This window comes from Rattus norvegicus, chromosome 8, assembly GCF_036323735.1.
Source record: "Rattus norvegicus strain BN/NHsdMcwi chromosome 8, GRCr8, whole genome shotgun sequence".
NCBI lineage: Eukaryota > Metazoa > Chordata > Mammalia > Rodentia > Muridae > Rattus > Rattus norvegicus.
Genome location: NC_086026.1, coordinates 87,838,570 through 87,865,868, shown reverse-complemented (window position 1 = coordinate 87,865,868; position 27,299 = coordinate 87,838,570). Strand labels below are relative to the sequence as shown.

General features: G+C 44.5%; 1 protein-coding gene across 6 annotated transcripts; it reads left to right on the top strand.

Annotated features, from left to right (window-relative positions):
- Window positions 1-1,506: 1,506 nt before the first annotated feature.
- Fbxo9 (f-box protein 9) lies at window positions 1,507-27,082 on the top strand. Of its 6 annotated transcripts, none has more exons than XM_039081149.2 (13): window positions 1,507-1,569; window positions 6,335-6,418; window positions 9,036-9,296; window positions 10,631-10,688; window positions 11,937-12,036; window positions 14,201-14,331; window positions 14,951-15,065; window positions 21,478-21,596; window positions 21,794-21,884; window positions 22,481-22,576; window positions 22,812-22,905; window positions 24,149-24,300; window positions 26,501-27,082. In XM_039081149.2, the coding sequence occupies exons 1-13, from the start codon at window positions 1,564-1,566 to the stop codon at window positions 26,607-26,609; spliced, it is 1,416 nt and encodes a 471-aa protein (XP_038937077.1). In that variant the 5' UTR covers window positions 1,507-1,563; the 3' UTR covers window positions 26,610-27,082. The 6 variants fall into 6 exon arrangements, with proteins under 6 accessions (XP_038937077.1, NP_001011998.1, XP_038937076.1 ...); NM_001011998.1 differs by lacking the exon at window positions 1,507-1,569 and adding an exon at window positions 1,929-2,271 and having other exon boundaries at window positions 9,036-9,191; XM_039081148.2 differs by lacking the exon at window positions 1,507-1,569 and adding an exon at window positions 1,957-2,271.
- Window positions 27,083-27,299: the final 217 nt, after the last annotated feature.

Below are 27,299 nucleotides of genomic sequence, written 5' to 3'. Positions count from 1 at the left end.
CTGATTAAAGAATTAAGACACAGGGAGCTGGAGAGATGGCTTGGCTGTCAAGAACACTTAAGTGCTCTTGCAGGGGTTCCAGGTAAGGTTCCCAGAATCTATGTGAAATGGCTCACAATCACCTGTGACTCCGGTTGCAGGTGATCCAATGCCTTCTGGCCGTTTTGGGTACACTCGCACTCACGGTGGCACATACACTTACACAGGTGTACACACACAGAAATAAACGTAAGTCTTTTAAGGAGAGGAATTAAAAGGCAGATAAGAAATCTCGGGGAGTCTATGTAGAGCCATCATACGATTCTGAAGAAACACAAGCCTCCTCCTGGGGTTCTAAGTCTCATTAATAAAAGAATTTAAACTTGGACACAAATGGAATCTCAAGAACTAGGAAAACTCTAGGACTGGAGAGTGGGAAAACCGGAAACTGCCAGGAAGAAGATAGAGGCAAAGGAGCAGGCATGGAACAGGACCAGAAGGGTAACTTCAGAGAACAAAGAAGCTCAAAGCATTAGTTAGGGAGTGTAAAAGTATTCTTGGGCTCTAGCTAGAAAATATTTACCTGGGTCTGCCTGAACACATCATGGTGGCTTCTAGGGAATGCCACCCTAAATTCTGGGAAGGAAAATTACATTATCATAAACTGATTCCTAGGGTGATCCCATAGCCAAGTTCCTGATCTATCCACACTAGATTCATCTATAAGGGAGGAGACAACACAGTCTCCACTAGCGGTGGAGTCCATTATTTACAAAACCAGCGGAGGACAGGTTCCTGAGTGCTCAGCCCTAAATGGGACATCTATATCCACGTCCCAGTCCCTAGCTCCGGGAACATTAAAGAAGTCGGGGTGGAGAGAATGTAAGAGCCCAAGGGTGGGAAAGAGTGCTCTGAGAGGCTGTCTTCTGGGCATGTCGCGACAGGTGTATTCATCAAACCATTGCAATTATGATTATTTCTACAAAATCAAGCCCAAAAGTTGAGGTAATATTCCAGCATTAACTGAACTCGGTGGGTTACAAACTAAATAAACAACATACACAGGATTTGCAATTTCTTACTGTAATCAAGTTGTACCCCTTCCCTTTTACCTCCATGTCTTTGCCGAAGACGTACTTCATTTCTGAGCTCCAGAATAAAGTAGCACAATAAAATTGTAAATTCTGTTTAGTCGGGTGAATGTAGCTTCCTGGTTGTTACATTCTAACACTTAACAGAAACTCAATAAATGTTGTCTAAATGTCAGAGGCTGGGAAGCCCGTAAGTTTTGCTAGCATATGCCTGCAGGTGAAAAAGTTCTAAAATGTGCAACCCAAGTGTCTTCTATTGACGTGGAATCGGATGTTTGGACTGTAAGAAGTGGCACCGGGTTGGGGGTGGGTGGGTGTTAAGTTCCGGCCGAACGTGGAACAGTCGACTACAGATCCCAGAGTGCCTTGTAGAGTCGTCCCCTTCTGGAGTCGGGTTTCAGGCCTTGGAAAGGCACGTCCTTCCCCCGTTGTATTGTGGGATATGTAGTTCGACGTGATTTGCGTTGGCTGTTACCACTCTCCGGCTGCACACATGAACGTACGTTTTCTTCCGTCCAGAGACTGTGGGGTGCAATGATTGTTGAGTTTTCGCTCTCTCTTCTCATTCTGACAGGGCACCCAATGTCCAGAGCGCCTATAGTACTATTTCCTAGTGTCCAATTAGGATGGATTCAGGGGCTCTATTCCAAATTCAGGTTCAAACATTTTAAGCTAACATCTGCTCCTTCCTGCCTGGGTGTTCTAAGCATCAAATAAGAGGGTTGAGTGAGGCAGGTCAGCTTAGTTACGCCGACCGCCGACCGCCGCACACAGTAGGCCCATCGCCCTAGCCCGCGACCGGTGGCTGCTAGCCAAGCAGGCGGCTGCAGTGCGCATGCGTGGCGCGGCGGCGCAGTTTCCGCAGCAGAGCCGGCAGCTCCGCCGCTGCGTCCAGACGTCTCCTGCTGGGCCGACGCTCGGGTCTTCCCTCCGTGCTCGGCCTCCGCGGACGACCGGCGACCCCTCCGCAGCTCGAGTCCCAGGCCGCCGCAGCGCGCCTGCCTCCGGCCCCCTGTCCCGCGAAGATGGCTGCCGTACGCCGGGCCCGCAGTTACTGCCGCTGCCTGGTGCGCTTCTCCGACCGAGAACTCTGCTAAGCCGCGCTGCAGCAGACGGGCAGGAGTAGACACCGGGCAGCAGCCACCCCTCCGGGAGCCGGGCGCGGGGAGCCCCTCGACTGGGCCGGCCGCCCGCCAGCATGGTAACCGGGGAGGGAGGGCAGCGAGGGCCGGGCAATGGGAGCGGGAGATGGCCCCAGGTGAGGACAGGGTTTGACGGACAGCGGAGGAAAGGCCCGCTTCGGTCGCTCAAGACTGCCCGAGCTGAGAGTCGTGTCTCAGGTGAGCTGTCTTGGCTTCTGCACGAGGGAGGTGGCCCTGGCAAGCGGAGACACTTGTTGATTGCTCCTGTTCTGGCAGCCCGGCCCATGGATGATTTCAGGAGTTTGGGACGCACGCCCCCCGAGGCGTCAGTGACCCGGGTAGGATGTTGGCAGGCAGTCCTGGCAAACTGGGTTTGAAGGGACTCCTGCCTAGTTTCGTGATAGGGCCTAAGCCAGTGCGGACGGAGAGACTGCGCTAAGCTCCATGTGTGACAGCTCGTGTCTCACGGGACTGTTGCATGGAATGTATAGTCTCTGCAATGACTTAAGAAACTAATCTCCCGCTAGGGCTGAATGATTTAAGAATGAAAGATACCAGACTGACTGGGAGAACACTCAAGTAGCTATTTTTTTTTTTTTACGTGAATTGACTGAAACGGTATATTTTATGCAACTAGTCTGGTGCACAGAAAACACACTAATTTGATTATTCTTCTAAACTTTCAAAAGTAGTCCTCTGACCAGGATTATGTCCTTAACCATTATGTTCAGTTAATCTCATCTGTGAAGAAACTAGCCCACTAAACTATACGAAAGATTAACTAAATTCCTGCTTATTTCAAGTGGGATTGAAATCGATCAAATGTAGTAAAATCCCAGTTCTTACTGTCAAAATCGAGGTTAACAGTGGATTCTGTTCTGAGATAGGCATTCTGTATTCAACTAGTTATTTTTGAGCCTCTTATGAGCCTGGCATGGTGTGGATTTTCATACAGTACCAGATTTTCAGTGTTACCAAACCTATAAACTGTGATCCGTGATAAACTTTTAATCACAAATGACACATCTGAAAAGATGACCCAGAAATCACTAATTCTCTTTACGGATCAATCCCTCTCTTCTTAAATTAATGTTTTAAAGTGTGTGTGCTAGATAGCTTTATGTCAGCTCAGCACAGGCTAGAGTCATTTGAGAGGAAGGAAACTCAATTGAGAAAGTACCTCTGAAAAGTCAGGCAAGCCCGTAGGACATTTTCCTAGTGACTTATGGGGAAGGGTCCAGCCCTTTGTGGATGGTGCCATCCCTTGGCAGGTGGTCCTGGGTTCTATGAGAAAGTTGGCAGAAGAAGCCATGCAGGAACAAGTCAGTAAGCAGCACCCCTCCATGGCCTTTGCATCAGCTCCTCCCTCCAGAATCCTGCCCTGTTTGAGTTCCTGACCTGACTTCCACCATCGATGAACAGTGATGTAGAAATGTAAGCCAAATAAACCAAGTCCTCCCCAAGTTGCTTTTGGTCATGGTGTTTCATCACAGCAATTGTGACCCTAACTAAGACACCAGGCCAGGTATATGTGCAGGTGCCCAAGAGGCCAAAAGAGAATTCCAATCCCTTGTGCTATTATGTGCTGCTGGACATGGACGCTGGGAACCAAACTCAGGTCCCCTGAAAGACTGTCCAGCCCTCGACTGCTGAACCATCTCTCCAGCTCACAGATGTCTCTCCAAAGAAAAGGAGATCAGAGTATAATGGCTCACACTCAAATTCCTCCTAGCACTCAAGAGTCTGAGGCAGGAAAATCACTATAAATTCAAAGCCAGCCTGGGCTACACAGAGACTTTACCAAGAATCATGTGGTGCGTTTGGTCCTAAAGGTTCCAACTGTGACCAAGGTGTGTTCTCTGCCTTCAGTGTACTTTTTCTACTGAGGGAGACAGTACAAATATGAATGTATTTGTAAGGTAGCACAAAAGACAGCTGGAAAATGCTGCTGACTTGAACCCTTATGTGAATGGAAGGTAAGCGGCTAAGCGAGAAAGATGCAGTCCAGGTCCAGAAGAATAAGCAGCACATTGAGTAGCACCAACTGAGTGGAGCAGGGGACGTTCTTTAGATCAGGCTAGCTTAGTCTGACTGCCCAGAACAGCAACGTTCTCTCTGGGACTCAGGTCCTCTCTTGTTAGCTATAGTTAGGATTTACAGTGATAAGTCAGACTCTTAGAGAGAAGTATACTTTTCAGTGGGGTCTGTGCATTTCAAAGTCCCTCTTGTATTTCCTAGTAGATCAGTTTCTTTCTTTCTTTTTTTTTTTTTAAAGATTTATTTATTTAATGTATATATAAGTACACTGTAGCTGTCTTCAGACACACCAGAAGAGGGCATCGTATCCCATTACTGATGGTTGTGAGCCACCATGTGGTTGCTGGGAATTGAACTCAGGACCTCTGGAAGAGCAGTCACCACTGAACTATCTCTCCAGCCCCAGATCAACTTCTTATTTCAACAAAATACCTGAGATCACTTATAAAGAGTTCATTTTAGCTCATGGTCTGGAGGATCAACTCTGGGATCCAAGTTGTCCCCTGACTTTGGACCTCTGACGACACGGTACTTCATGGCAGGAACTGTTCCCCTCCCTTTAGGCCAGGTCCAACCGGTTCTTTCAACATCCGTGAGTGCCAGCCTGGGGGCCTTTATTTACACCGGGATCCTTTGGGGTACAGCTGTCCAAGCCTTTTGTCCAAACCCAGACTCCCGACTTAGAACAAATGCTTCTTTCATTTATGTCTTCACTGGAGTAACTTTACAGAGCACCAAGGATTTTACTCTGTACCAACTAGTCAAGTTTTACAGCCCCCTGCCAGTCTGGTTGCCAGAGATAAGGTATGAGCAGAGCTTGTTTATGTTACGCTTATGTGGTACAGAGTGTCTGGCTGCTGTGCTCAATGGTCTGTGGTGGTAAAACCTTGTCTCCCCTGGAAATAACTTAGAGCCAAAATTTGCTAATATAAGCATTACTGACTACTGTCTCGGAACTAGATGGAATTGCCTTTTTGGCTTTTTTTTGTGTCTGGGGTGACAGCGGTATGTATATGTGTTTCCCTGTGTGTGCATGTACATGTGTGTATGAAACTGTATGTGTACCTTTCTGCACGTGTGTGCAGAGACCAGAGGCAATAATATCCATTTGTTGTTATTCCTCGCTAACCGTCAGGGTCATTTCTCTCTGCCACATATCTGTGTAGGACTGATCGTGATGAGTGTTGAGCAAGCTCCCCTTGCTGATAAGTTATTAGCCAACTGACTGAACTAGGCAATACTTCATTTTCCTGAGGACTCACTTTCGTTAATGAATTTACCAAGACTAAAAGTATGTGATGGTAATAGTGACTGGAAACATTAACCCAGAGCTGTATACTGTTCAGTCCACCTTTAGTCCACCTTAAGCCACTCCAGTGTAAAAGATTGGGTCTATCATAAAGATAAAATAAAAGAAGTTAGTTTGGTTTGGCTTGAGCTCGGTGGCTCTGTTGGAATATGTGTTTACCATGTGCAAGGCTCTGGACTCAATTCCTCAGCATTAACTAGGGAAAAAGAGAAGGGCCGATTTTCTTTCTCTTTTTCCTTCCTTCTTTCCTTTTCATAAGACAAGGTTTCACTGCATTCCTTCACATGGAACTCACTATATAGACCTGGCTGTCCCTGAACTCAGATTGGCCTGTCTCTCTTTCCTGAATGCGGAAATTAAAAGCATGGGTTACCAGGCCTGGATGAGATACTGTGACTACTGAGGCCAGAGATAGACGTTGGAACCACTGGAATTGGAGGCAGCTGATCATATGCCACCATATGGGTGCTGGGAACCAAGCCTGGGTCACCTAGAAGTGCAGAATTGATTCTATAGCATTATAGAAGTTAAAGCACACGTTTTCTTTTTATTGGTATCATTTAAACGTAACCAAAGTGGATACCCAGGGAGAAGGGATTGAGTTTCAGGACACAAAACATCTCTGCCTCCATAACTTGAACTTTGCACAGACTTGATATTCAAAGTGGGTTACACAAATTTAAAGGTGTGGTATTGGTTAACAATTGACTGAGAAGATAACAGAGGGAAAGTAGTGTTTGCCAGTTTCTGATACTGTTGTGGTTTGTTCTTCTCAGGCAGAAGCGGAGGAAGATTGTCATTCTGATGCTGTCAGAGTAGGCGATGAAGGACATGAGAGTCCGGCTGAGAGAGACCTGCAGGCATGTGTCTTCAGTTCTGTAATGAATTCTTCTCCCAGAAGTAGACATTGGTCACAACTGGGAGCCTTTGTCAGCTCTTATTCGCATGGGATTTAGATGAACCTACATATTCTTTTGTTTGTGTTTTTGTTGGTTTTTGTTTTTTGTTTCTTGTTGTTTTAAGACAGAGCCCTGACTGTCCTAGAACTCACTCTGTAGAATAGGCTGGCCTTGAACTCCTACCTCTACCCCTGAGTGCTGGGATTAAAGGCATGCACCACCATGGCCTAGTTTGGACTTCGATATTCTTTTTCTAAGAAATTTATTTATTTATTTTATGTATATGACTACATTTCACTGTCTTCAGACACACCAGAAGAGGGCATCAAATCCCATTACAGATGGTTGTGGGATACCACGTGGTTGCTGGGAATTGAACTCAGTACCTCTGGAAGAGCAGTCAGTACTCTTAACCACTGAGCCATCTCTCCAGCCCTGCAATATTCTGTATAACGTATTTAAACCATAATTTTCTGTAAAAATGGATATCAACAACTGCAGCTATGGGATTCAGTATATATTTTGAATTGTTTTGCATTTGTTTGTGTGTACATGTGTGTGTTCGTGTTCTCGTGTGTCACAATGCCAGTGGGGAGGTCAGAGGACAATTGGTGGGAGTCATTTCTTTCCTTCTAGCACATGCGTCTTAGATATAGAGGTCAGGTCATTAGGTGTGGCAGCAGGTGATTTTACCCACCTACCTATTGTTTTGGCCCCAGAATATACATTTAAAGTATTAAAAGTAATATGTAAGCATGACTCAGAACACATAACTATTAATGAACAAGTTTGAGGTTTGATCATTTGACAGTTTAAAGCCTATTTATAACGAAAAGCACCATAAGGTTGAAAGAAATAGCTAGAACAATTGCTTGCCAGGTGAGCAAAGGGTTAGAAACCCTCAGTGTATAGGTTATGTGCATAAATTAGAGGGATACAAGACAGAGAGGGGAACGGACAGTTAATGGAAAAGTATGAACAGTTGTTAAATATTTGAAGAGGTACTAAGTCTCATTAATATTTAACCATAACTCAGTGACTTAATAATTTATTGAGTAATGTCCATTTTTGTCTGGACTGTGAAAACACATTATACTCGAGATTATAAACGACCATTATTTTTCTGGAGGATACACGAGCAACGTGGATCAAAATTAAAAGTATGCACCCTTTTGATATAGCAATTGATCAGGAAATTAAGTCTAAGGAAATAACAGGGAAATGAGAGGATGAGGTAAGTCTATATATATATATATTAAACTCAAAAATTACTGTAATTAAGCTAATTATTGAACTTATAAGCTGTAGAATGCTTGTTTACTTGGTGCATGCCATTTAGTAGAAAGAATGCAGCTAAAGATTCTGCAGATCAGGCATGAGTGTAGCATGTTAGAGGACAGTGGGGAACAAAGCACTGTGCAGAATATTAAAATATATATATATAAGACACCTTTCTAGAAAGTTAGGCAGAAATAGCATCGGTGACTGTACCAGCGGTGACCGTCTTTTGCAGAAGTACACTGGCTTGAGTTCCTGGGGAAGAAGGTTACTCTTTGGGACCCTTTTCACAAAGCACTGCTAGGGTCAAGGCCTTGGGAGGAGGATGGGAAAGACAGCAAAGGAAGGAGCCTGGCTGCCCGCAGTCTAAACGGACCTCCTGAGCTCGTCCTGTGGGGGTTCTAAGGATGGACTCCCCTCCCCAAAGCCAGGTTCCTGGGTGGGGAGCAAGGACGAAGTGTGATCCTGCTGAGGTGGTACCCACACGGGGCTTTCAAGAGTTGGGGTAACAATTTCTTCCTTAAAAGCAGTCTGCTACATAGGTGGCCTGACTTTTCCTGTGTTTTTTATTTAAATGGTCTATGTTTAAAAGAATTTCCTTTTTGGAGTAAAGGAAAGCCTGCCTGAAGCTTCGTAATGTCTGCTAGGTGTGCATTATTAACAAATGGTCCATGTCATATACGTGCTGCCCCTACATAAGGGCAGAAATGTATAGTTTCAATTCTAATTAAAACTTAGTCCTCCAGTATTTTTAGCCTTTTTACTATATGGACAGACTTACTTTTGGTCTTCATTCTTTAGTGTTTTAAGCAGAAAATGTTTTTTTTTTTTTTTGCTATTGTTTTTATTTTCATTTGTTTGTTTGGATTTCGAGACTGAGTTTCTCTGTATAGCGCCGCCTATCCTGGAACTCACTGCTGGTCTGGAACTCAGAGATCTGTCTGCCTCAGAAAATGATTTTTTTTTCTTTTCTTTTTTTCGGAGCTGGGGGCCGAACCCAGGGCCTTGCGCTTGCCACTGAACTAAATCCCCAACCCCAGAAAAGGATTTTTTAAAAGTATGTTTATAAGGCATTTGACTTTAAGAGAGAGAGAGAGAGAGAGAGAGAGAGAGAGAGAGAGAGAGAGACTGAGAGACTGAGAGACTGAGAGACTGAGACTGTTTTCTGGTCTTTGAATTGCAACAGCGTATAGTGAAGTAGATATTGGAAACATTGCTGAATCACTCTGGAGTTTCACTGCCTTCCCTGACCGGGCCTCACGTATTCTCACGTATTCTCCTCACGTATTCTCCGTCACAGGCGCAGCTCCAGATGTTCAGAGCTCAGTGGATGTTTGAACTTACCCCAGGCGTAGGTTCCAGTAATGTGGAAAGCCGGCCTTGCAGAGCAGGGAGAAGCTCTATACTGAAAGCAGCTGCAGACAAAGGAAGACAAGAATTGGCAAAGGAGGAAAAGTTAAGTGCTGAAATTCTCCAACAGACTAAGAGCTGCTTTCGACACAGCGCCTCTCACCAGTGTGTTTGTCATTTGTCAACTCTGAGGACAGAGGCGGTTTGTGAAGTAAAGTACTGTTTTTCTGGTGTGGGGACTTTTGACTGACTAGTATTCCTGCTTACCTGTCCCTCACCTTACCTGTCCTTCTAGTATTACTGTGGCTTTGCGGTGATGCAATGAGCAGTGCCCCCCATGGTCCCCAGCATTTGAGTCTTTGGCCCCTAGTTGGTGACCCTGTTTGGGAAGACTTAGAAAGTGTGTCACTGGAGGTGGGCCGTGAGTTTAAAGACTCATGCCATTTCAAGTTTGCACCTCCGCTTCCTGCTTGCTGTTAGAGATATGAGCCCTCAGCTTCCTGCTCCTTCAGCATGCATGGCGAATGCCAGACCTCCAGAACCGTAGCCGAATGAACTTTGTTTTATAAGTTGTCTCAGTCATGGCATTTTATTGCAGTAACTAATACCAGCCTGTTTTCCTATCACCCACCTTCTTCCTGTAACGTTTCTTAGTTTTTTGCCTCTTAAGTTTCACTTAGTCTAAAAAAGTGGATGTCCATAAATTACGGCAGAAACCCCAAAGGCAGGGGTAAAATGTCCTTGCCTTTTTAAAGAATTTCATTCTTCTTGAAAAAGGTTCTTCTATGGTCCAGGTGACCGGCATAGCCTAGAACTGACAGTGATCTCCCTGCCTCACCCTCCTTAGGCCTTTGCCATCTAACTTGGTTCCTGGGCTCCTTCACTGTGGGAGGTTTAGTTAGTGGTTTTTGTTTGTTTTCACATGTTAGACTGAACATGTCATGCTGTATGTCATTGCCTTACTGAGGAAAGTCTGTGTATGTTCACATGGGAAGTACTCTGCGTGCTAGATGCTCGCCTGGTGCCTGCCTGGTGCCTGCTGTCTCTTAAGTCTCCCTCGTACACGAGGGCCAGCAACATGTCCAGCAGGGGGCGCCCCCTAGCATTTGAGTCTCTGTGAGGCAGAATGTGTCAGCCTTTCCTTTCATGGCTCCACGGAAGAGCCATCGAGGGTGGGCCCCAGGATTGTTTCCATTTCCCGGACGTTTTATAGTTTTGCATTTTGCTTTTAAGTTTGTAATTCATTTTGAGTTATTTTTATGTAAGCTGTGGGGATTGGGTCAAATTCCATTATTTTGCTTTGGATGTACAATTTCTACGGCACCATTTAAGAATACTGTCTTTCTGCTATAGATTTATTTTTATTTACTTATTTTTGAATAGGATTTCATGAAACCCAGACTGCCCTCACATAAGCATGACCTTGGACTCCTGATCCTCCTGCCTCTGCCTCTCCAGGACTGGATTTGTGGTTTCTGTCACCACACCTGGCTTGTCTACTTACCGTACAGATTTTCAAGTTTTTTTCACCTTCTCATTTCACAGGCTCGAGAACTCTTCCTGAAGGCAGTAGAGGAAGAACAAAATGGAGCTCTCTATGAAGGTAAAGCTCTGTCCGCTTCTGAACTGTAACTCTGTTAGTGATCAATATTTTTTTTTTGTTCTGGAATTTATTTGGTATAGGACACTTTCTTCCTACTTGAAATCATTTTTAAGTAGTGTATGCCTGAGACTGGAAGATCCTTGTAGGTTTGAGGCCAGCCTGTTCAACATAATGAGTTTCAGGCCAACCAGGGTTACATAGTAAAGACATGTTCTCACAAAAATAATTAAAATAAATAAATTGTATATAACTTGTTTACAAAATACATCGCAGGATAGTAATATCATATCTGTAGGATGAGTAAGACACATTTTCCCTATTTAGTTTTGTTCTGGTGATTCATTAATGAAGATCATATTGTGTTCTTTTCATGTGTGAAAATATTTCAGATGAAGGAAATACAGAAGGTGAAATGAGAATACGTAGGCCCTCTTTCTAAGCCTGACTTTAAGTTTTACCGAAGGCAGGTGCTTCAGCTTCTGTGTCTATAACTGGACAGAAGTGCATTAGTGGTGGAGTCCTTGCCTCCCTGTGCAGTCCATGGTCTAGGTTCTGCCTCCAGCAAGGAGTGGTAGGTACTATACACACGACAGAGGGGTTGTACGCAACAGACTCCATAGTACGGTTTGGGGGTTTTTGGTGGTAATTATAGTAATTGAAATGTTTGAAAGAGCATGAAAAAAAATTTTTTTGAAAACACATGGAAAATAACATTATTTGAAGTTACTATATTTATTTGGAAGTTTCCTCTACTGGTGTTTTTATCCACATTTTAAGTATCTAACTGGTCAAGTTCGTTGTGCGCATCTGCATTAATCTGTGAGGTTCCCACATGAAGCCAGTGTATGGTAGTCTGCCCAGGACACAGAGGATGACAAGAGATAGCACATCAGCTGGGTGGTGGTCGTGCACACCTTTAACCTCAGCACACGGGAAGCAGAGCCATGTGGATTTCTGTGAGTTTGAGGTCAGCCTGGTCTACAGAGTGAGTTCCAGGAGAGCCAAGGCTGTTATACGAGAAACCCTGTCCCAAAGAACCAAACCAACCTAGACAAACAAACCCAATCCACAAAACAGCAACACAAACAGGCAGCCCAGCAGCGTGGTCTGGAGAGATCTTTGTTCTGTAAGTGTGTTTGCATGGTTGCAGGATTCAGCTGTTAGAGTCTACCAACTACAGCTAACGGCAGTCTGAGTAAGTGAGAGGAATGTGTGGTCATAGCTAATTAGCTTTATCTCTTCTTCTAGCCATCAAGTTCTACCGTAGGGCTATGCAGCTAGTACCTGATATTGAGTTCAAGATCACTTATACCCGGTCTCCAGATGGCGATGGCGTTGGAAGCAGCTAGTGCGTATCTAAGTTGACAGACAGTAATATGTAAAGTTTGTAAGTTAAGCACTTTGCCGGTCTAAGTCTTAGCCTGCTAAGAAGGCGGAGCTATTCTGTTACTGTTGTGTTTAATGTGTCCATATTTATAAGTAGACTTATTTAATTAGAGACATTTTAAGATTTATATTTTCAATAGATATAACGAAGTGACAAAAGTTTGTAAAATTAAATTGATGATTATTGAAAAGAATAAAGAATATATTTCAAGTTTTTGAAATCTATTTGAAGTGGAAAGTACGAAAATGCAATTATGCTAGTTGGCAAATATGTCACCGATGCTCAGAGTTGGGTGGTGGGCATGCAGAACTTCATTTATACCAGTGTCTGTGTGTTTGAATCGCTCCGACGTTTCAGAAAAGGCATCTTGTTAGGAATATGCTGAGCTATAGTGACTCCGTTCTCCCAGAGCGTCCCGAATTAGCATTACCAAACCTCTGAAACAGCGTGGCCTACAAGCATAGGTGCAAGGCATGAATGAGCATGGAGAGGATCTTTTTCACGCTACCTGACAGCACTTCCATTCCAGTCGTGACGGAGCACTGATGGTTTCCACTGAAGGGAGATTCAGAGTCTGTTTCAAAGCCAATGCTTTTGTCGAGACAGTTATAAATTGTTTTGGCCTAATATCTCTCCAGAGTTCAGCTTGATGGCATGAAAAGCAAAGCTGTTTGTGCCCAGGAGGAGCCTTTGGCTTTAAGATAAGCACCCAGGGCTAAGCATACAGCTTGGTCGGGAAAGTGCTTGCCTAGCGTGCTCAAGCCCAGGTTTTGGTCCTGGCACCGTATTCACCAAGTTAGACTGAACAGTGCGAAGCACTTCATACTCAGATGGATCATTTGGGCTTAGCTACCTAGACATGGATCTTAGTCAGTTTTCCAAGTATTTGCCAGGTGCTTTTAAGAAAAAAATGTATAGAACCTCAGATGTTATGGGAAGTATATAAGAGTTCAGTTAAATGGGATTGCCACATCCATCAAGTTTGTGTTACCAGATCTTTAAGTTTATGTTACTATATCTGTTAGATTTGGGTTGCCAGATCTGTCGAGTCTGTACTGCCATATACCAGATCTCTGTTTTGGTGACAGTTTCACCCTTGTTGAAGTGTTTGTTTGTTTGTTTGTTTGTCTTCGTTTGATTTTTCTGTTTTGGGGGCTTTTTTGTTTTGTTTTTTTGACACAGGGTTTCCCTGTGTAGCCCTGGCTGCCCTTTAGATCAAGATGGCTTCAAACTCAGAGAGATCTGCCTCTGTCTCTTGAGTGCTGGGATTAAAGATGTGGCCACCACTCCTTGTCTGTGTTGAGGTTTGGTAGATGGGCCGTGGTGTTCATCTAAGCCCAACCTTATCTGCTTCTGTAACTGTGATACGTCCTTCCTGTTTCCCAACTTCATCCTCATGCAAGTCCTTCATCCTCATGCAAGTCCTTTCGTAACCGATCAGCTTCAAGGTTAACTTCCTCAAGAGCCGAAAGCCGAAGAAAGAGCCTTGCAGCTGTAAATATCTGTAGATGATTGGTGGATTCGAAGGCTTATTCAAATATTTTACTGTTTAGGGTGAGATGACAAATTAAGGAAATTTTTATTAGAAAACTTAGCAAACAAAATGGCATTTGTGTATTTTATTTCATACAGTCAGAAGAGATTAGATCACTAAATACAGGCTGGAGAGATGCCTAGTGGTTAAGAGTTGTTCCTTCAGAGGACTGGAGTTCCATTCCTAACACCCACATGGCAGCTCAAAACTAACACCAGTTCCAGATGGACTTGATGCCCTCTGCTGGTCTCTGAGGGCTCTGCGTGGTGAACAGGAAAGTTCACTGAAGAACTTACACAAAATTTTCGTATCACTTACTTTTTTCACTAACTCATAAACTCTCCACAGTTAAACTAATTAAATCTCAGCACCTGAGCCTGAAGTTCCTAACTCTTGGATAATGACCAAAACATTTTCATTTGGAAAACTTGGCATGATACTTTGCAACAAGGCAGGGTACACATTAGCACATCTTTTAAAAGTAACAAGAAAGTTGGTTTTTAGATTGTCTTTCTAAAGCAGTTTTGAAGGTGTGTTTTAATCTGTCTGTTCTAATAATGCATTCATTTATCCCCTCCCACTTCATTTCAGCATCGAAGATAATGAGGACGCCAGCAAGATGGCCGATCTCCTGTCGTACTTCCAGCAGCAGCTCACATTTCAGGAGTCTGTGCTCAAACTCTGTCAGCCTGAGCTTGAGACCAGTCAGACTCACATATCAGGTGTGGCTCCTTGCCTGTTGTCACTCAAACCCTTGAACCTCAGGGTGAAGTCAGGTGCTTAGTGACTTAGATGATGATGGTGATGTAATTATAATAGAAATGGCTGTAGATATAAATCTACGCTTTCAGACTCTGAAACAACAGACTCGGGCATGCAGGTGTTTGGGGACACCATACCTTTTTCAGTGAAGCCCTTTGGAAGCTGGAGGAACGCTAGTGCCACTGCACATCAGCCAGAGGGCACAGTGGTCCTGATGAGGCTAAATGTTCAGGAGTTAGCATGTTCTTATATTAAGTCCTGCTCGTTTATGGGAGGGCTGTTTAAAATTTTCTTAAATAAAAATATCTTTAGTGTTAAATATAAGAATCACATCGTTTTTTATATTTATTTTAACATATCTTGGTGATAAAATAATTATCCAGGGGAAAATGGTTCTTTAGCACTAACTCTATGCTGAAAAGTGAAGACTCCCCTGTGTTGTGGGAGCCACTGTTCGCTGCTGTTCACCGCTGGGTAGTTAATACACCTGCCTGTGTCTGAACCGCCTAAGCTGTGGGTTCTCAGATGCACAAGTGCACTAAGAATAAGGGCAGTCACTGGAGATGTTCTCTGTTGCAGTCCTGCCTATGGAGGTGCTGATGTACATCTTCCGATGGGTGGTGTCAAGTGACTTGGACCTCAGATCGTTAGAGCAGTTGTCACTGGTGTGCAGAGGATTCTATATCTGTGCCAGGTACGGGTTTTTAGAATGACTCAGGCAGGCAGTGAAGTAAAAGATGATAGCCTTTTGTCAACTTTGACCAAAAGACCACCCCCCCCAAAAAAAAACTTGATGTTCTGAGTGAAAGCTTAAATAGAAAATTTGCAAAGCTGTACTTAGTGTGATTTTTCTCAAATAACAGCACCCAAAGGTTAGAATGTGCTAGGTTCCCAGGGTATAGCACTGTGAGGCAGATACAGGCACACTGACTGCTTCCTTCCACAGTCCCCATGACTGCGCAGTAGATGTAGCAGAGGGATTACATTCCCAGTGTTCGTCCAGTAGCTCTATCCACCAGGAGTTAGTGATTTAACTTTAGGTTTACTGGAGTTTCCTTTTGACCCCTTAAATAGACTGTTGTATACTTTAAAAATGTTACAGTGTGAAATCATTTGCAACTATTCTCCATAGGTTTCTTATATAAAACAGCGAGTCCTTAGCATGTATAATTTTTTATAATTATAGTTCTTAAAATTCAAATGCATTATGTAAAAAATAGCCCACTTCCATTTAGAATCTAGAATTTCACATAAACCATTTGAATTATTCAAAGCTTGGGTTTTTAATAATCTGTATGTTTATGTATTACACAATATACATCCAGTAGTCACTGGATTGCTGCCAACCCTTCAAAATTGGTGAGTCTCAGTATCACTCCACAACTATACATGGGGAGAAGTGACAGTTTGATTTTTAAAGAAGGTGAAATTCCAGGAATGAAACTTAATATATCATCATAAAATGAATAATTGTTAAAAGAAGAAACTTTGGGGCTGGGGAAATGGTTCAGTGGTTAAGAGCACTTGCAGCTGTTTCCTGTGAGCACTGTTTAGTTTCTTGCTCCAGTTTTTGATCTTGTCAGATGTATAGGAGGTAAAGATGTTTTCTGTCCTGTAGGCTGCCTCTACTTGACTGATGTTGCCTTTGTTGGAAAAAGCTTTCTGGTTTCACTAAGTCACATCTATCAATTGTTGGTCTTTTTTTTTTAAGTAACATTTAAAAAAAGTTTTTTTAAATTTCATTTGAATTTGTATTTTGCCTGCATGTGTATCTGTGTGAGGATATCAGATTCCCTGAAACTGGACTTGCAGACAGTTGTAAGCTTCCATGTGGTTGCTGGGAATTGAACCTGGGTCCTTTGGAGGAGCAGCCAATGCTCTTAACTGCTGAGACATCTCTCCAGCCCTCAGTTGTTGATCTTAATGCTTGCACTGTGCTGGTCATGTTGAGAAAGTCCTTTCCTGTGTCTATACATTGAACTGTATACTGTACTTTCTCCCCTATTATATCCAGACTTGGAGTTGAGTTTTGTGCTGGGTAAGAGAGAGATGTACCTTCATTCTTGTACATGTAGCTGTGCATAGGTATCCAGTTTAGCTAGCACCGTTTGTTGAAGAGGCTGGCTTTTATCCAGTGAGATTTAAAAATATTTTGAGCTGTATCAAAACCATGACTATATTAATTTTTTGCACGTTATGGGGTGCGTGCGTGCGTGCGTGCATTTGTGCACACATGCGTGCACAGATTCATAGGCCTGAAGTTGAGTAGGATCCGTCTTTTTCCTTTTCCGTCTTACATATTGAGACAGGGTCAGGCTAGAACCTAGAACTTACTGATTTCTCGAGCTCGCCTAGCAAGCCTGCAGCGGGACGCCTGTGTCTCCACAGGGATGAGTGCATCAGGGGTGTCAAGTGTGTGGCAGCCATGTCCACCCAGCATTGTGTGGATGCTGGGAACCAACTCCAGCCTCATAAGTGAACAACATACACAGTACTGCTCACTGACCATCTCCTCAGCCTCATGCTTTTACTTTTGGTGCTGTCCTTAAAGTGTATTTCCAGTGAGCCGTTTCTCCACTTTGCTGCTGTACAGATTAACCACTGTTTCTCCTGGTCTCAGTAATCCAGTGACATTCTGCACAATCTTGCTTCCACTCAGGGACCCATAGAACTTTTTCTCTGTAAACCACCAGAGGGAATTATTTTTTACTGACAGAAAAAAATGTGTATTTATTGTTTACAGTGTGATGTTTTTAAATATATTTGCATTGTGGAATGCAGCTCACAACAGCCTGTAACTCCAGCTCTGAGATGTGATGCCCTCCTTTGACCTCTGAGGGCACTGACACACTTGACATATACACACACATACGTGCACATACAAATAAAAGAAAATGCTTTAAAAGAATCTTTTTCCAAAAAGGTATATACCCAGTACTAGGCTAGACCAAATGATAAGTGTATTTTTAATGTCTCGAGGAGACTCTGTACCAATTTCAGTGGTGGCTATACTAATGCACATTCCCACCAATATGCACAGTTCCTTTCTCCCCTTGTTGCTAGCATTTTCCCCTTTAGTTCAACATGAGTTTTTATAAGTCGTTATTACATTATTTATTTGTGTGTTTGTATGTGTGTGGGTGTGCACGTACCACAGCATGGGTGGAGTTCAGAGGGCATTTGCCAGTCAGTCCTCTGTCTAGGCTCTCTGCCTTGTAGCTGGAAAGTTAATCCTCATGTCTGCAAGGCAATTATGGATATGGGGGATTTATGTTGTCATTGTTCTCTGGGTGTCTAGACCCTTTCCCCTCTCTTGTCTTCTTTTTGGTGAGGCGATTTGCTTAGAAGCATGGTTTTATTTCCTCCTTTTTATTTTTGGTATATTTATTGCAGGTTTGGACTGGCATTTATTTACCATGAAAGCTACAAAAGTTATCTTAGTAAGTTGCTATCAGCTTAAAGTAACTTATTAGGATAATTTTTGTGCTGCGTCATGTGACATCCCTACATGCATCTTTTGAGGAACCTCCACAGGCTGTACCAGTTTATGCTCGTACAGCCTTCCGTGTGATAGCTGCTGCTTAGTGCTGGGAAGCATTTCTTCATATGTGCTTGGTCCTCGTTAAAATACCTCTTTTTGAGAAAGCTCTGTTTAGATTTATTGCTCATGTTTTAATTATATTGTCTGGTTTGTTTATTTATTTATTTTGCTATTGAGTGTTCAGAGTTTCTTATTCATGTCAACTCCTTCTCATGTGCAGATTTGGCCAATGTTTCTCTCATTCTGTAGGCTCTCTCTCCACAGTTAGATGTTTTCTTTGCTATGCAAAAAGAAGCCTTTTAAATTATTACATTCAGTTATGTGTTTCGTGTGTCCATGTGCATGGGCAGGCACTTGGTATAGTGTACCTGTGCAGGCCAGGGACAACTCAGAGTCCACTCTCCCTACCATCTGGGTCCCAGGGACCACACCAGGTCATCGGTTTTGGTGGCAGATGCCCATTTTGGCTGAGCCATCTCATTGACCCAGAAAGGGACTTTAGTTTGAAGTAATCCCATCTCCTTTTGTTCTTGTTTCCTGTGCTTCTTGGAAACTTTTCCTTTAGATGGGATGTAGAATTATCCAGCTTTGGCTCTGGTCAAAAGGGAACTTAAATGTGTAACATCTTTGACTTCTTTGGCCCTGATTGATGTCAGAAATGTCTCTGAGTAGTCTAGACTGCAGTGATTCATAAAGTCAGTTATACAACTCTGCAGGGCACAGGCTTCCAAATACTCATGTGTGTCCTCAGGCTCCACTGGGACTTGTGGTAGTATCTGCCATAGTCTTTACTGTATGAGATGTTGAGGGGACTGGCTTTAGGTCATTCATGACAAGCACAAGTCATACCAAGACCTATGATGTCTGTCCCTGAACCATAGGATTTGAAAAAGTCCTTGTCAGAACTTTTAGGATCGATTTAGGAAATGCCTGGACCTTGGTGTCAGCATCCAGTTTTTAGAGCCATGTGATGGGATGTAGTCTTGCCTAGTTCCCATGGGATAAGACCAAGGTGACGATGGGGTCTGTAGTATCAGTAACCCCAGATGTTGTATGATGCAAAAGGGACAGTTTTGGGTGGCTGTGGGACCTGGACCTCTGACAGGGTCACTTTTCTGGAGCTGTGGGAACCTGGTCTCAAGGGACAAGTCTAGCAGTTTGGTCTCATGTACTCAGACTTTGTGGGCACATGTAGGTGAGAGTTGGGTCTGTGACACTGGTGTCCCTACTCTTGGGGATACCAAATGTGGTGGCCATGCTAGATCCTATGAGCTGAGTATTCATGGTTCTGGGGACTGTGGTCTTGATGCCTGCTGTTCTGCAACTGCAGGGCATGGATAAAATGTCCCTAGGCTGTGTGAGGCAGGCACTGGTGGTCAGAGTCTGCAACTGCAGGGTATGAGTAAGGTGGGTCTGGGCACTGCCAAAGCTTTCTGCATCCTTAGCTGCAGTACCAAGTATGTGGACTCGGGAAGAGACCTTTCCTAGTTTCTTTGGGGGGGGGTATATGTTTATGGAGATTTGGGGTGCTGATAGCTGGGTTTCTAGAGCTTCAGGCATAGGTGGGACCTGTGGCTGTGCTCTTTTGCTCACAAAATATGTGAGGCAGACAAAAGTTACTTGGTGGGTGGTTTCACAGGTGAGCTGACTCTTGCTTTGGTGCCTGTAGTAAGGCAGAGTTTAATGCTTTGACATATGTGGCACACTTCAAACTTGCTGCTAGGTGGGAAGAAAGGGTAGGAAACCAGCATCTCGTTAGTGCTTCAGCCGCTCCAGTAGCCTCTGTCTCCTAACATTCTGTCCCCTCCAGTATCTCTGTGAACTGAGGGTCAAGTTGTAAACAGACAGCCTTTGGAGACATTCGAGGTTGGAAGTGTATCAGGGTTCTTGCCAGGTTCTGAGAGACAGTGGTGGATGATGCTGGGATTTTGGTACTCATAGCTAGCCTCAAGATAACAGGCTGGAGACGAAACCTTGCTTCATTCCCAAGAGCGCAGTTGGCACCAGGAAGTGGAACTCTAGTAGTTTATCCTAGAGCTGCTGGAAATGGCTGGGACCTTCCTACCTTCTGGTGGACAGCCGTAGGTGAAGCTGGAGTTGTATCAGCATCTGCAGTGTCAAGAGGGAAGTGGGGCAAGGGCACCCTCCCAGTGTCCCTTGGGTAAAATGCAGACAGGACTCAAGCTTGTGGCAGTGCCACCCGATGATGATCTGAGAGTGCGGAGTGCCTGTGAGTTCCACACAAGCCCAGGGCTATGTCGGTGTCAGGGAACTGGTGCCAGCCCCTAAGGCAGAAGGTTCTGCATCGGCTGCTGTCCTTGCAGCTTAGATTCTGCCGTAGGGCAAAGACGCGTTTCTGTTATGGAACATGGACCATAAAGGATCAGCGAGCTTCTTAAATTGTATTAAAACCCCATAGGTAGTTCAGTGATGGAGTGTTGTTTACTATGGGTTCTGTCCCCAGCACTCCATCTGCCCCCCCCCACCCCCCTCCAGCCTGTGAGGCCGGTTAGAACTGGAAGCCTGCAGGGGAACAGATGCTAGCACTGAGCTGCTGTCCTTTCTTGGCAGCATGAAGACCTGTCCCCAGCCGCTAGCCTGGAGCTACAGCTCTTTTGTCCTCTACGTTGCCCTCTGTTTCAGGCCCTCTCCCCTTCCTCGCTGTTCACAGAGCTCTGTCTGAGCTGCAGTGGTGTGCAGGTCTCCCTTTGCTATCGGATCCTCTGTGGTAGTTGACTGGGGTCTCTCTCCAGCTTAGCAGTGGCTTTTCCTTCGGGGTTTAGAATAGATCATCCCAGGCCCCTGACCTGTAGTAGAAGTTCTAGTTGGAAGTCTGTTGCTAGGCACATTGGGTCACCTATGTGTGTCATACTTGATTGTATTTGATCTTCCTGATTCTGGGATGTTTATCTTTTTCCAGGTTTGAAAAACTTTCTGCCACTGTTTCTTCAAGTTGGCCTGCTATTCACTTATCATCCTCTGTTGTCCGGATGCATTGACTTTGTTCTGATGATAATGCCTTAGACTCTGTCACTTTCCTTTAGTCCATCTCTCCCAGTTATATTTTGAAAGCACAGCCATGCTCAAAGCTTCTGGTGGCATGCATCTCTGATAAGCTGGCACTGTCCTGCTAGAGCCCGCAATGCTATGCTGGCTCCTTCTCCTGTGCCATGCCCAGCCTGCTCACTTCTGCAGCCTGTGCTCCTGCTGGCTCCGTGCTGAGCCCATCTCCAACACACGCCTCACACTGACAGCTGCTGCCAGGATAGTCTTTCCTGTCCCTGTGGTCACCCTGTCCGAAGGGTCAGGGTCTTGAACAGTATTGTCCTATCTAACTACCTCAGCAGTTGAGTTTTGCACTGAGCACTCTACCTGAACTTTCCTCTCACCAGGAAACAAAAGGTCTTCACCTTGTCTGTCGGTCTCTACCTGCCCTTTGATCAGTGTCTTGCAGGTGCTCAACAAATAATTGTTGAATTAAAAAGAAATGCATGATAGTCCAAATATTCATTTGCTTTACAGACTTAGCTTTTTACATTTATTGATGCTGTGGTTTCTTACCTAGAGACCCTGAAATATGGCGTCTGGCTTGCTTGAAAGTGTGGGGCAGAAGCTGTATGAAACTTGTCCCATTCTCATCCTGGAGAGAGATGTTTCTAGAACGGCCTCGTGTTCGGTTTGACGGTAAGTTGGACTCAAGAACTCAGGAGAAATCATGATCTACAATGGTGATTTTGATAAAACATAGTTTTCATTTTTTGTGACGGACCTAAGTGCAGATGAGCGCACCTAAGAAAGCGTCACTAAAAAGAGAGCAGGACGTGCTACATGAGTGTGACTTAAACTTATTTATGGACTTTAAAGCAATTTTTTTTTCCTAGGCGTGTACATCAGTAAAACCACATATATTCGCCAGGGAGAGCAGTCTCTTGATGGTTTCTATAGAGCCTGGCACCAAGTGGAATATTACAGGTACAACCGTTGTGAACTGAGTGAGTGGAAAATTCTCTCTCGAGTATCTTAGTTATTTGGTCTGTTTTCTGTTACTTATGATTTATCCACAAAATGGTCCTCAGTATTTTGTATCTAATATTATGACAGGAACTGCAATCAAAAATCCACAGGTTATTTATAAATGTTACAATCTCTCCACTCCCTAGTAGCCCTCCTGAGCCCTTTCCTTTGTCCTGGTTGTAACATAAGGCTTGTCCCAGCCTTTCTTCAGCACATGGGTCTGCAGCTGAGCCATGAGTAGGGTAGTGTTGGTCACTGTGTACAGTTATTGGGTCTGCTTTCGTCAAGCATTAATTAGAAGAAAATACAGACCTAACGAGATGAGGTTAACATTTATTTGGTGAGTGGATGAAAGGTGAACAACCCCCAAGGGGTCACCGGCCGACCCCCTCAGCTCTCCTATGTAGACGGCCGCCTGTCCTGGTTGCTTTCCCTGCTTTGCAGATGGTGTTTTGGTCTGGGCTACATGGCTACAACTAAGGGTAGAGACTGCAAACCAAGGACACGTTTTATACGGTGTGTGGTGGTATTCGGTGTTGTTTCTTCTTATGCAGATACATAAGATTCTTTCCTGATGGCCATGTGATGATGTTGACAACCCCTGAGGAGCCTCCATCCATTGTTCCCCGTTTAAGAACCAGGAACACCAGGTAGTGTCTCTATACGTATGGCCTTCTAGATGGTCCACATTTTCATAGTTAGCCGAAGACATTGCTTCTGTGGCTTAGTAATATATGTCATACGAAGCAGTGACGGTTGGGGTCTCTGGGAGCCTTCCCTGCATGGCTGTGCAGGCTCCCTCTCAACCCAGTGCTGCTGTTACTGAGTCAGTGTTCTAGGTTGCCCTGTAACTGGTTGATTTAAGGTGTGTTTGTTATTTCTTAGAACGGATGCAATTCTGCTGGGTCATTATCGCTTGTCACAAGATGCAGACAATCAGACCAAAGTATTTGCTGTGATAACTAAGAAAAAAGAAGAAGTGAGTATGCACTGTGGAACCAGTGCTGTTCCTCCCACAGCCATTCATGCACTCGTCCCTAGTTGGGAACAATAAATGATACTGACGTTTCTGCCGGAACTGCTGGGCTTCTATAGACCAGCATGTTTGTCTTTCCAGGCCATTCTAGGGTTCTTACACACAGGGGTGCGGCACCAGGGTCTCCTACATCCAACGGCTCTCTCTCTGCTAACCAGGGCGCCTGCTGCTGCCTCTGCTGCGTGTACAGGCTGTCCTTCTGCCAGGAGGCTTCTGCAGAGAGAGCATGTTTTGGAAAAAGCTTCCCTCTTCTGTTTTTGTAAAGAAAGAATAAATACCTAGTAAATGTGATTACTAGTATATATCATAGTCTGTGGGCTCTAAATTCTTGGTGGATTGAAGAGCTAATTTTTTTTGCAACTTTAAATTCCTTTGTCTAGTCCTAGTTCAAAGACATAGTGCATACCTGTCACATTAGTTGGGCAGTGGTTAGACCAAGTACTTGTCTGTTGTCCGTATCAGTAGTGGGTTTTGTGGGTTCCTCCTCTCTTCCTATGGTCATGTAGTGACATGGCACAGGTTTGTCTGTGAGTCACGTCGTGACACCATGGTACTGGCTTCCCTGCCTCCTTCGATAGGTTCCTGTGCTGCTGTAGAGCGGCAGCCTGAGGAGTTCCCGTGTGGCACGTCAGTGTCCTTCCGTAAGGAAGCCAGGCAGTGTGCACAGCACAGTTAGGATGAACTCCATTTCCTGTTTCTCTGTAACTGTTTTGCTGTTGTTGTGAACCATGAGTTGTACTCTACACTTTATATATAAATGTGTAGAAGAGAAGATAAACTCTTACTGTGTAACCTGACTGGCCGGGAACTCGCTGTGTAGACCTGGCAGTCCTCAGACTCCCAGGGATCTGGCTGTCTCCGGCAGTACTCGGATTTAAGACTCGAGCTGCCAAGCCTCACTCCCGGCTTTCTTTGGTAGTCTGTGTTTGTGAAGCTGCTGAGTTACTTTAGCTGTCTTGCTTCACCTCCCTAGGTCCTCATTTCTTCAGCCATGTATTTAACACAGGAAGTAGCCATGCTGGTGCGGAACAAACCTAGTATTTTACCCACCGGTCCTTCAAACACTCATAGACTCACATGTGGTACTGGGGGTGACCTGCACGGTGTGTTAGGTAATTTGCAGTGCGACTCTTACGTCACATATTCCATCACGGTTGTCCTAGCTCACAAATCTTTTCTTTCACAGAAGCCACTTGACCATAAGTACAGGTATTTTCGCCGTGTTCCTGTCCAAGAGGCAGATCACAACTTTCATGTGGGGCTGCAGCTGTGCTCCAGTGGCCACCAGAGGTTCAACAAACTCATCTGGATCCACCACTCTTGTCACATCACTTACAGGTAGGTGACTGCAGTGAAGACTGACAGTTGACCTTCCGGGGGACCCAGGTCCAGTTTTCGGCACCCATATGTTAGCTTACAGGCGTCTGGAACCCCAGTTCCAGGGTCTCTCATGCTTTCTTCTGGCCCTCACAGGCACAAGGCACACATGTGGTGTACAGACACGGTGTAGGCAAAATAATCATGTACAATTTTAAAAGAAAAATTCAAAAAAATTTACGCGAGACTAGCATCAAAGTAGACTTTCTGTCTGGCTTGAGAAGCCCGGTATGTTTGGAATTCTTCAGTGTCTTTTTACTAAGTACAACTACAGTGTAAAACTATAAAGAACACCCCCCACCCCCCAAAAAAATATAAAGATTGAGCATCAGGGGAGGTGGAGCCTTGGCTGCCCTGCCCAGTCACACCTCAGACAGGGAAGTGAAGCGTGCACGCTGGAGTGAGGGAGCCGACGGCTCACACCCACTCAGAAGCGAAGGGAGTGTGCGCCCACCTAGGGCTGAGCTCTCTGTAGGCCAGAGGTTCATTCTCAGGAATTATACAATGATTCTAAAAATTATACTTACAAAAGTAGTCTGTCATTAAAATGGTGCTCTGTGTATCCCAAGGCCAAATGTATCAGGTAGGTGATACCCGTGTAAAAGTCTTAATTCTGTTTGGTAAGGTTTATTCTGTATTAGGTAATTAAGAGCATCAAAAAGGAGCAGTACAGAAATAAGAAAGAGTTTAGAAGGCAGCAGAGAAGGGAAACGCTAGGTCATGTGACTGCCAGTTAGCAGGTGGGGAGCTTGAAGGAAGAATGGTGTTCTGGGCTCTCCATGCAGGTTGAATCCAGAGTTCTGAGAGGGCAGCTTTGAAGCAGGCTCCCGATCCGCTCTCAGTCCTGACTGTCCGGGGTTGGGACACACACTCTCTCTCTCTCTCTCTCTCTCTCTCTTTCTCTCTCTCCTCTCCTCTCCTTCCCTTCCCCCTCCCCTCCCCTCTCCTCTCTCTCTCTCTCTCTCTCCATTACATTTTCCGCCTTGTAATGACTTCAGAACTCATGTGGATGGACACACACACACACACACACACACTCTCTCTCTCTCTCTCTCTCTCTCTCTCTCTCTCTCTCTCTCTCTCTCTCTCCATCACATTTTCTGCCTTGTGAATGACTTCAGAACTCATGTGGACGGACACACTCTCTCTCTCTCTCTCTCTCTCTCTCTCTCTCTCTCTCTCTCTCTCTCCATCACATTTTCTGCCTTGTGAATGACTTCAGAACTCATGTGGACGGACGGACACACACACACACACACACACTCTCTCTCTCTCTCTCTCTCTCTCTCTCTCTCCATCACATTTTCTGCCTTGTGAATGACTTCAGAACTCATGTGGACGGACACACACACACACACACACACTCACTCTCTCTCTCTCTCCCTCCCTCTCTCTCTCTCCATCACATTTTCTGCCTTGTGAATGACTTCAGAACTCATGTGGAGGCTCCTCCTAACCACCACAGCAGTGTCCTCACATCCCATGCTTTCCCTTCTCCATTTAGTCTGTGATCTGATACACAGTTTCCAGAGTAAAACCCAGAAGGAGAAGGAAGCCAAGGCCTATACTTGCCCCTGTAGGGGGTGAGACTCACTTTTCAGAAAGAAGGACAGTGCTTCAGAGCCAGTGTTGGCTGCAGCTGTTGGTGACTGCAGTCTTTGTAGTAGTCAAAGGTCACTTGGATTTCTGCTTTGGTTGACGTGTCCTCAGGAGTATATAACACAGCCGTGGCAGCATAATTAGTGACTCTCAGTGTGCACACACTTACACATGTGCTGTTGATCCAATACTAAATCGTTAGTTCTGTTGCAATGATAGGACTTTTCTTTTGAAACAGTTTAACAAGGGCTACAGATTGTACTCTTTGACTTGGAATTCTTTTAGGAATATATTGAAGGTCATACTGAAGAATAACACATTATTTTAGTTGCAGAATATCAGAAACAACTAAATTTCCAGAAGAATAATTATTAAGTATGTTATGATATAAGCAGGGGTCATAATATTATGCAGCCAATAAAAATAGTTTCTGAAGGAGGTTCTTAAATGTTTTACACTGTGCCTGCACTGTTTAGACTTTGAACTCACACAGTACAAGCATGCTGGGATTTTAAATAAATTGGACCTTCCTCACTCTGGTGGTTTTGCACTTTGTTTCTAGATCGACTGGTGAGACTGCAGTGAGTGCTTTTGATATTGACAAGATGTACACCCCCTTGTTCTTCGCCAGAGTGAGAAGCTACACGGCGTTCTCCGAGAGGCCTCTGTAGAGCCTCGCCAGCGTCACTGCTGCATGAGCAGAAGCATAGAGTGCCAGAATACCTAAGTTATATGTACATATACATACGTGTGTATATACATGCATAGATACATACATGGAGTTGGAACTTACTTTATGTTGTTGGAATTCCTTTAAGAAGAGTATAAATTATTTTTTTTATTTAAAAGGATAGTTGATTCCTGGGGTACTTTGTTTTGAAATTAGAAGTTGTTAAGAACACTTTCGTTGTAATAAACCTTACTGTAGAGTTTAAATCATGTTTTCCAGCTGGTTTCTGAGCAGATGTGTCTCGCACTGCCTTGTGCCTGAGCATCCTCACACTCACATACGTCAGGGACACGCTGGACAGTAGCTATTCCCGCATGAGCTAGTGTCTCTGCACCACACTCAAACTGTGAAGCCTGTTCTGGAGTCGTTGAAACTGTTCAATAAAGATTATAAATAAATGTTTCTTCCAAGGAAGTATATGTGGGTGGCCTTTAACAGTGCGAGAGTTTTGAATGAATGACCCTGGCATAGCGAGCAGAGCTTAGGGAACACTGCCTCAGTCATCAGTGGTCTTTCCCTTTGACCCCAGACCTTGGGAACCCTGATCTCACCTAGGGAACTTACAGATATGGAAGTGGGAAACAGTGAAGTCAGGCTCGAGCAGCTGACTCTGGGGTCTTTCTTCACAAAT

Excerpts from the sequence above, each read along its gene's own strand:
- Fbxo9 (XM_039081149.2), top strand. Across the intron at positions 21,597-21,793 it reads GCCTCGTGTTCGGTTTGACG|GCGTGTACATCAGTAAAACC; the intron begins GTAAGTTGGACT and ends TTTTTTTCCTAG. Across the intron at positions 21,885-22,480 it reads CACCAAGTGGAATATTACAG|ATACATAAGATTCTTTCCTG; the intron begins GTACAACCGTTG and ends CTTCTTATGCAG.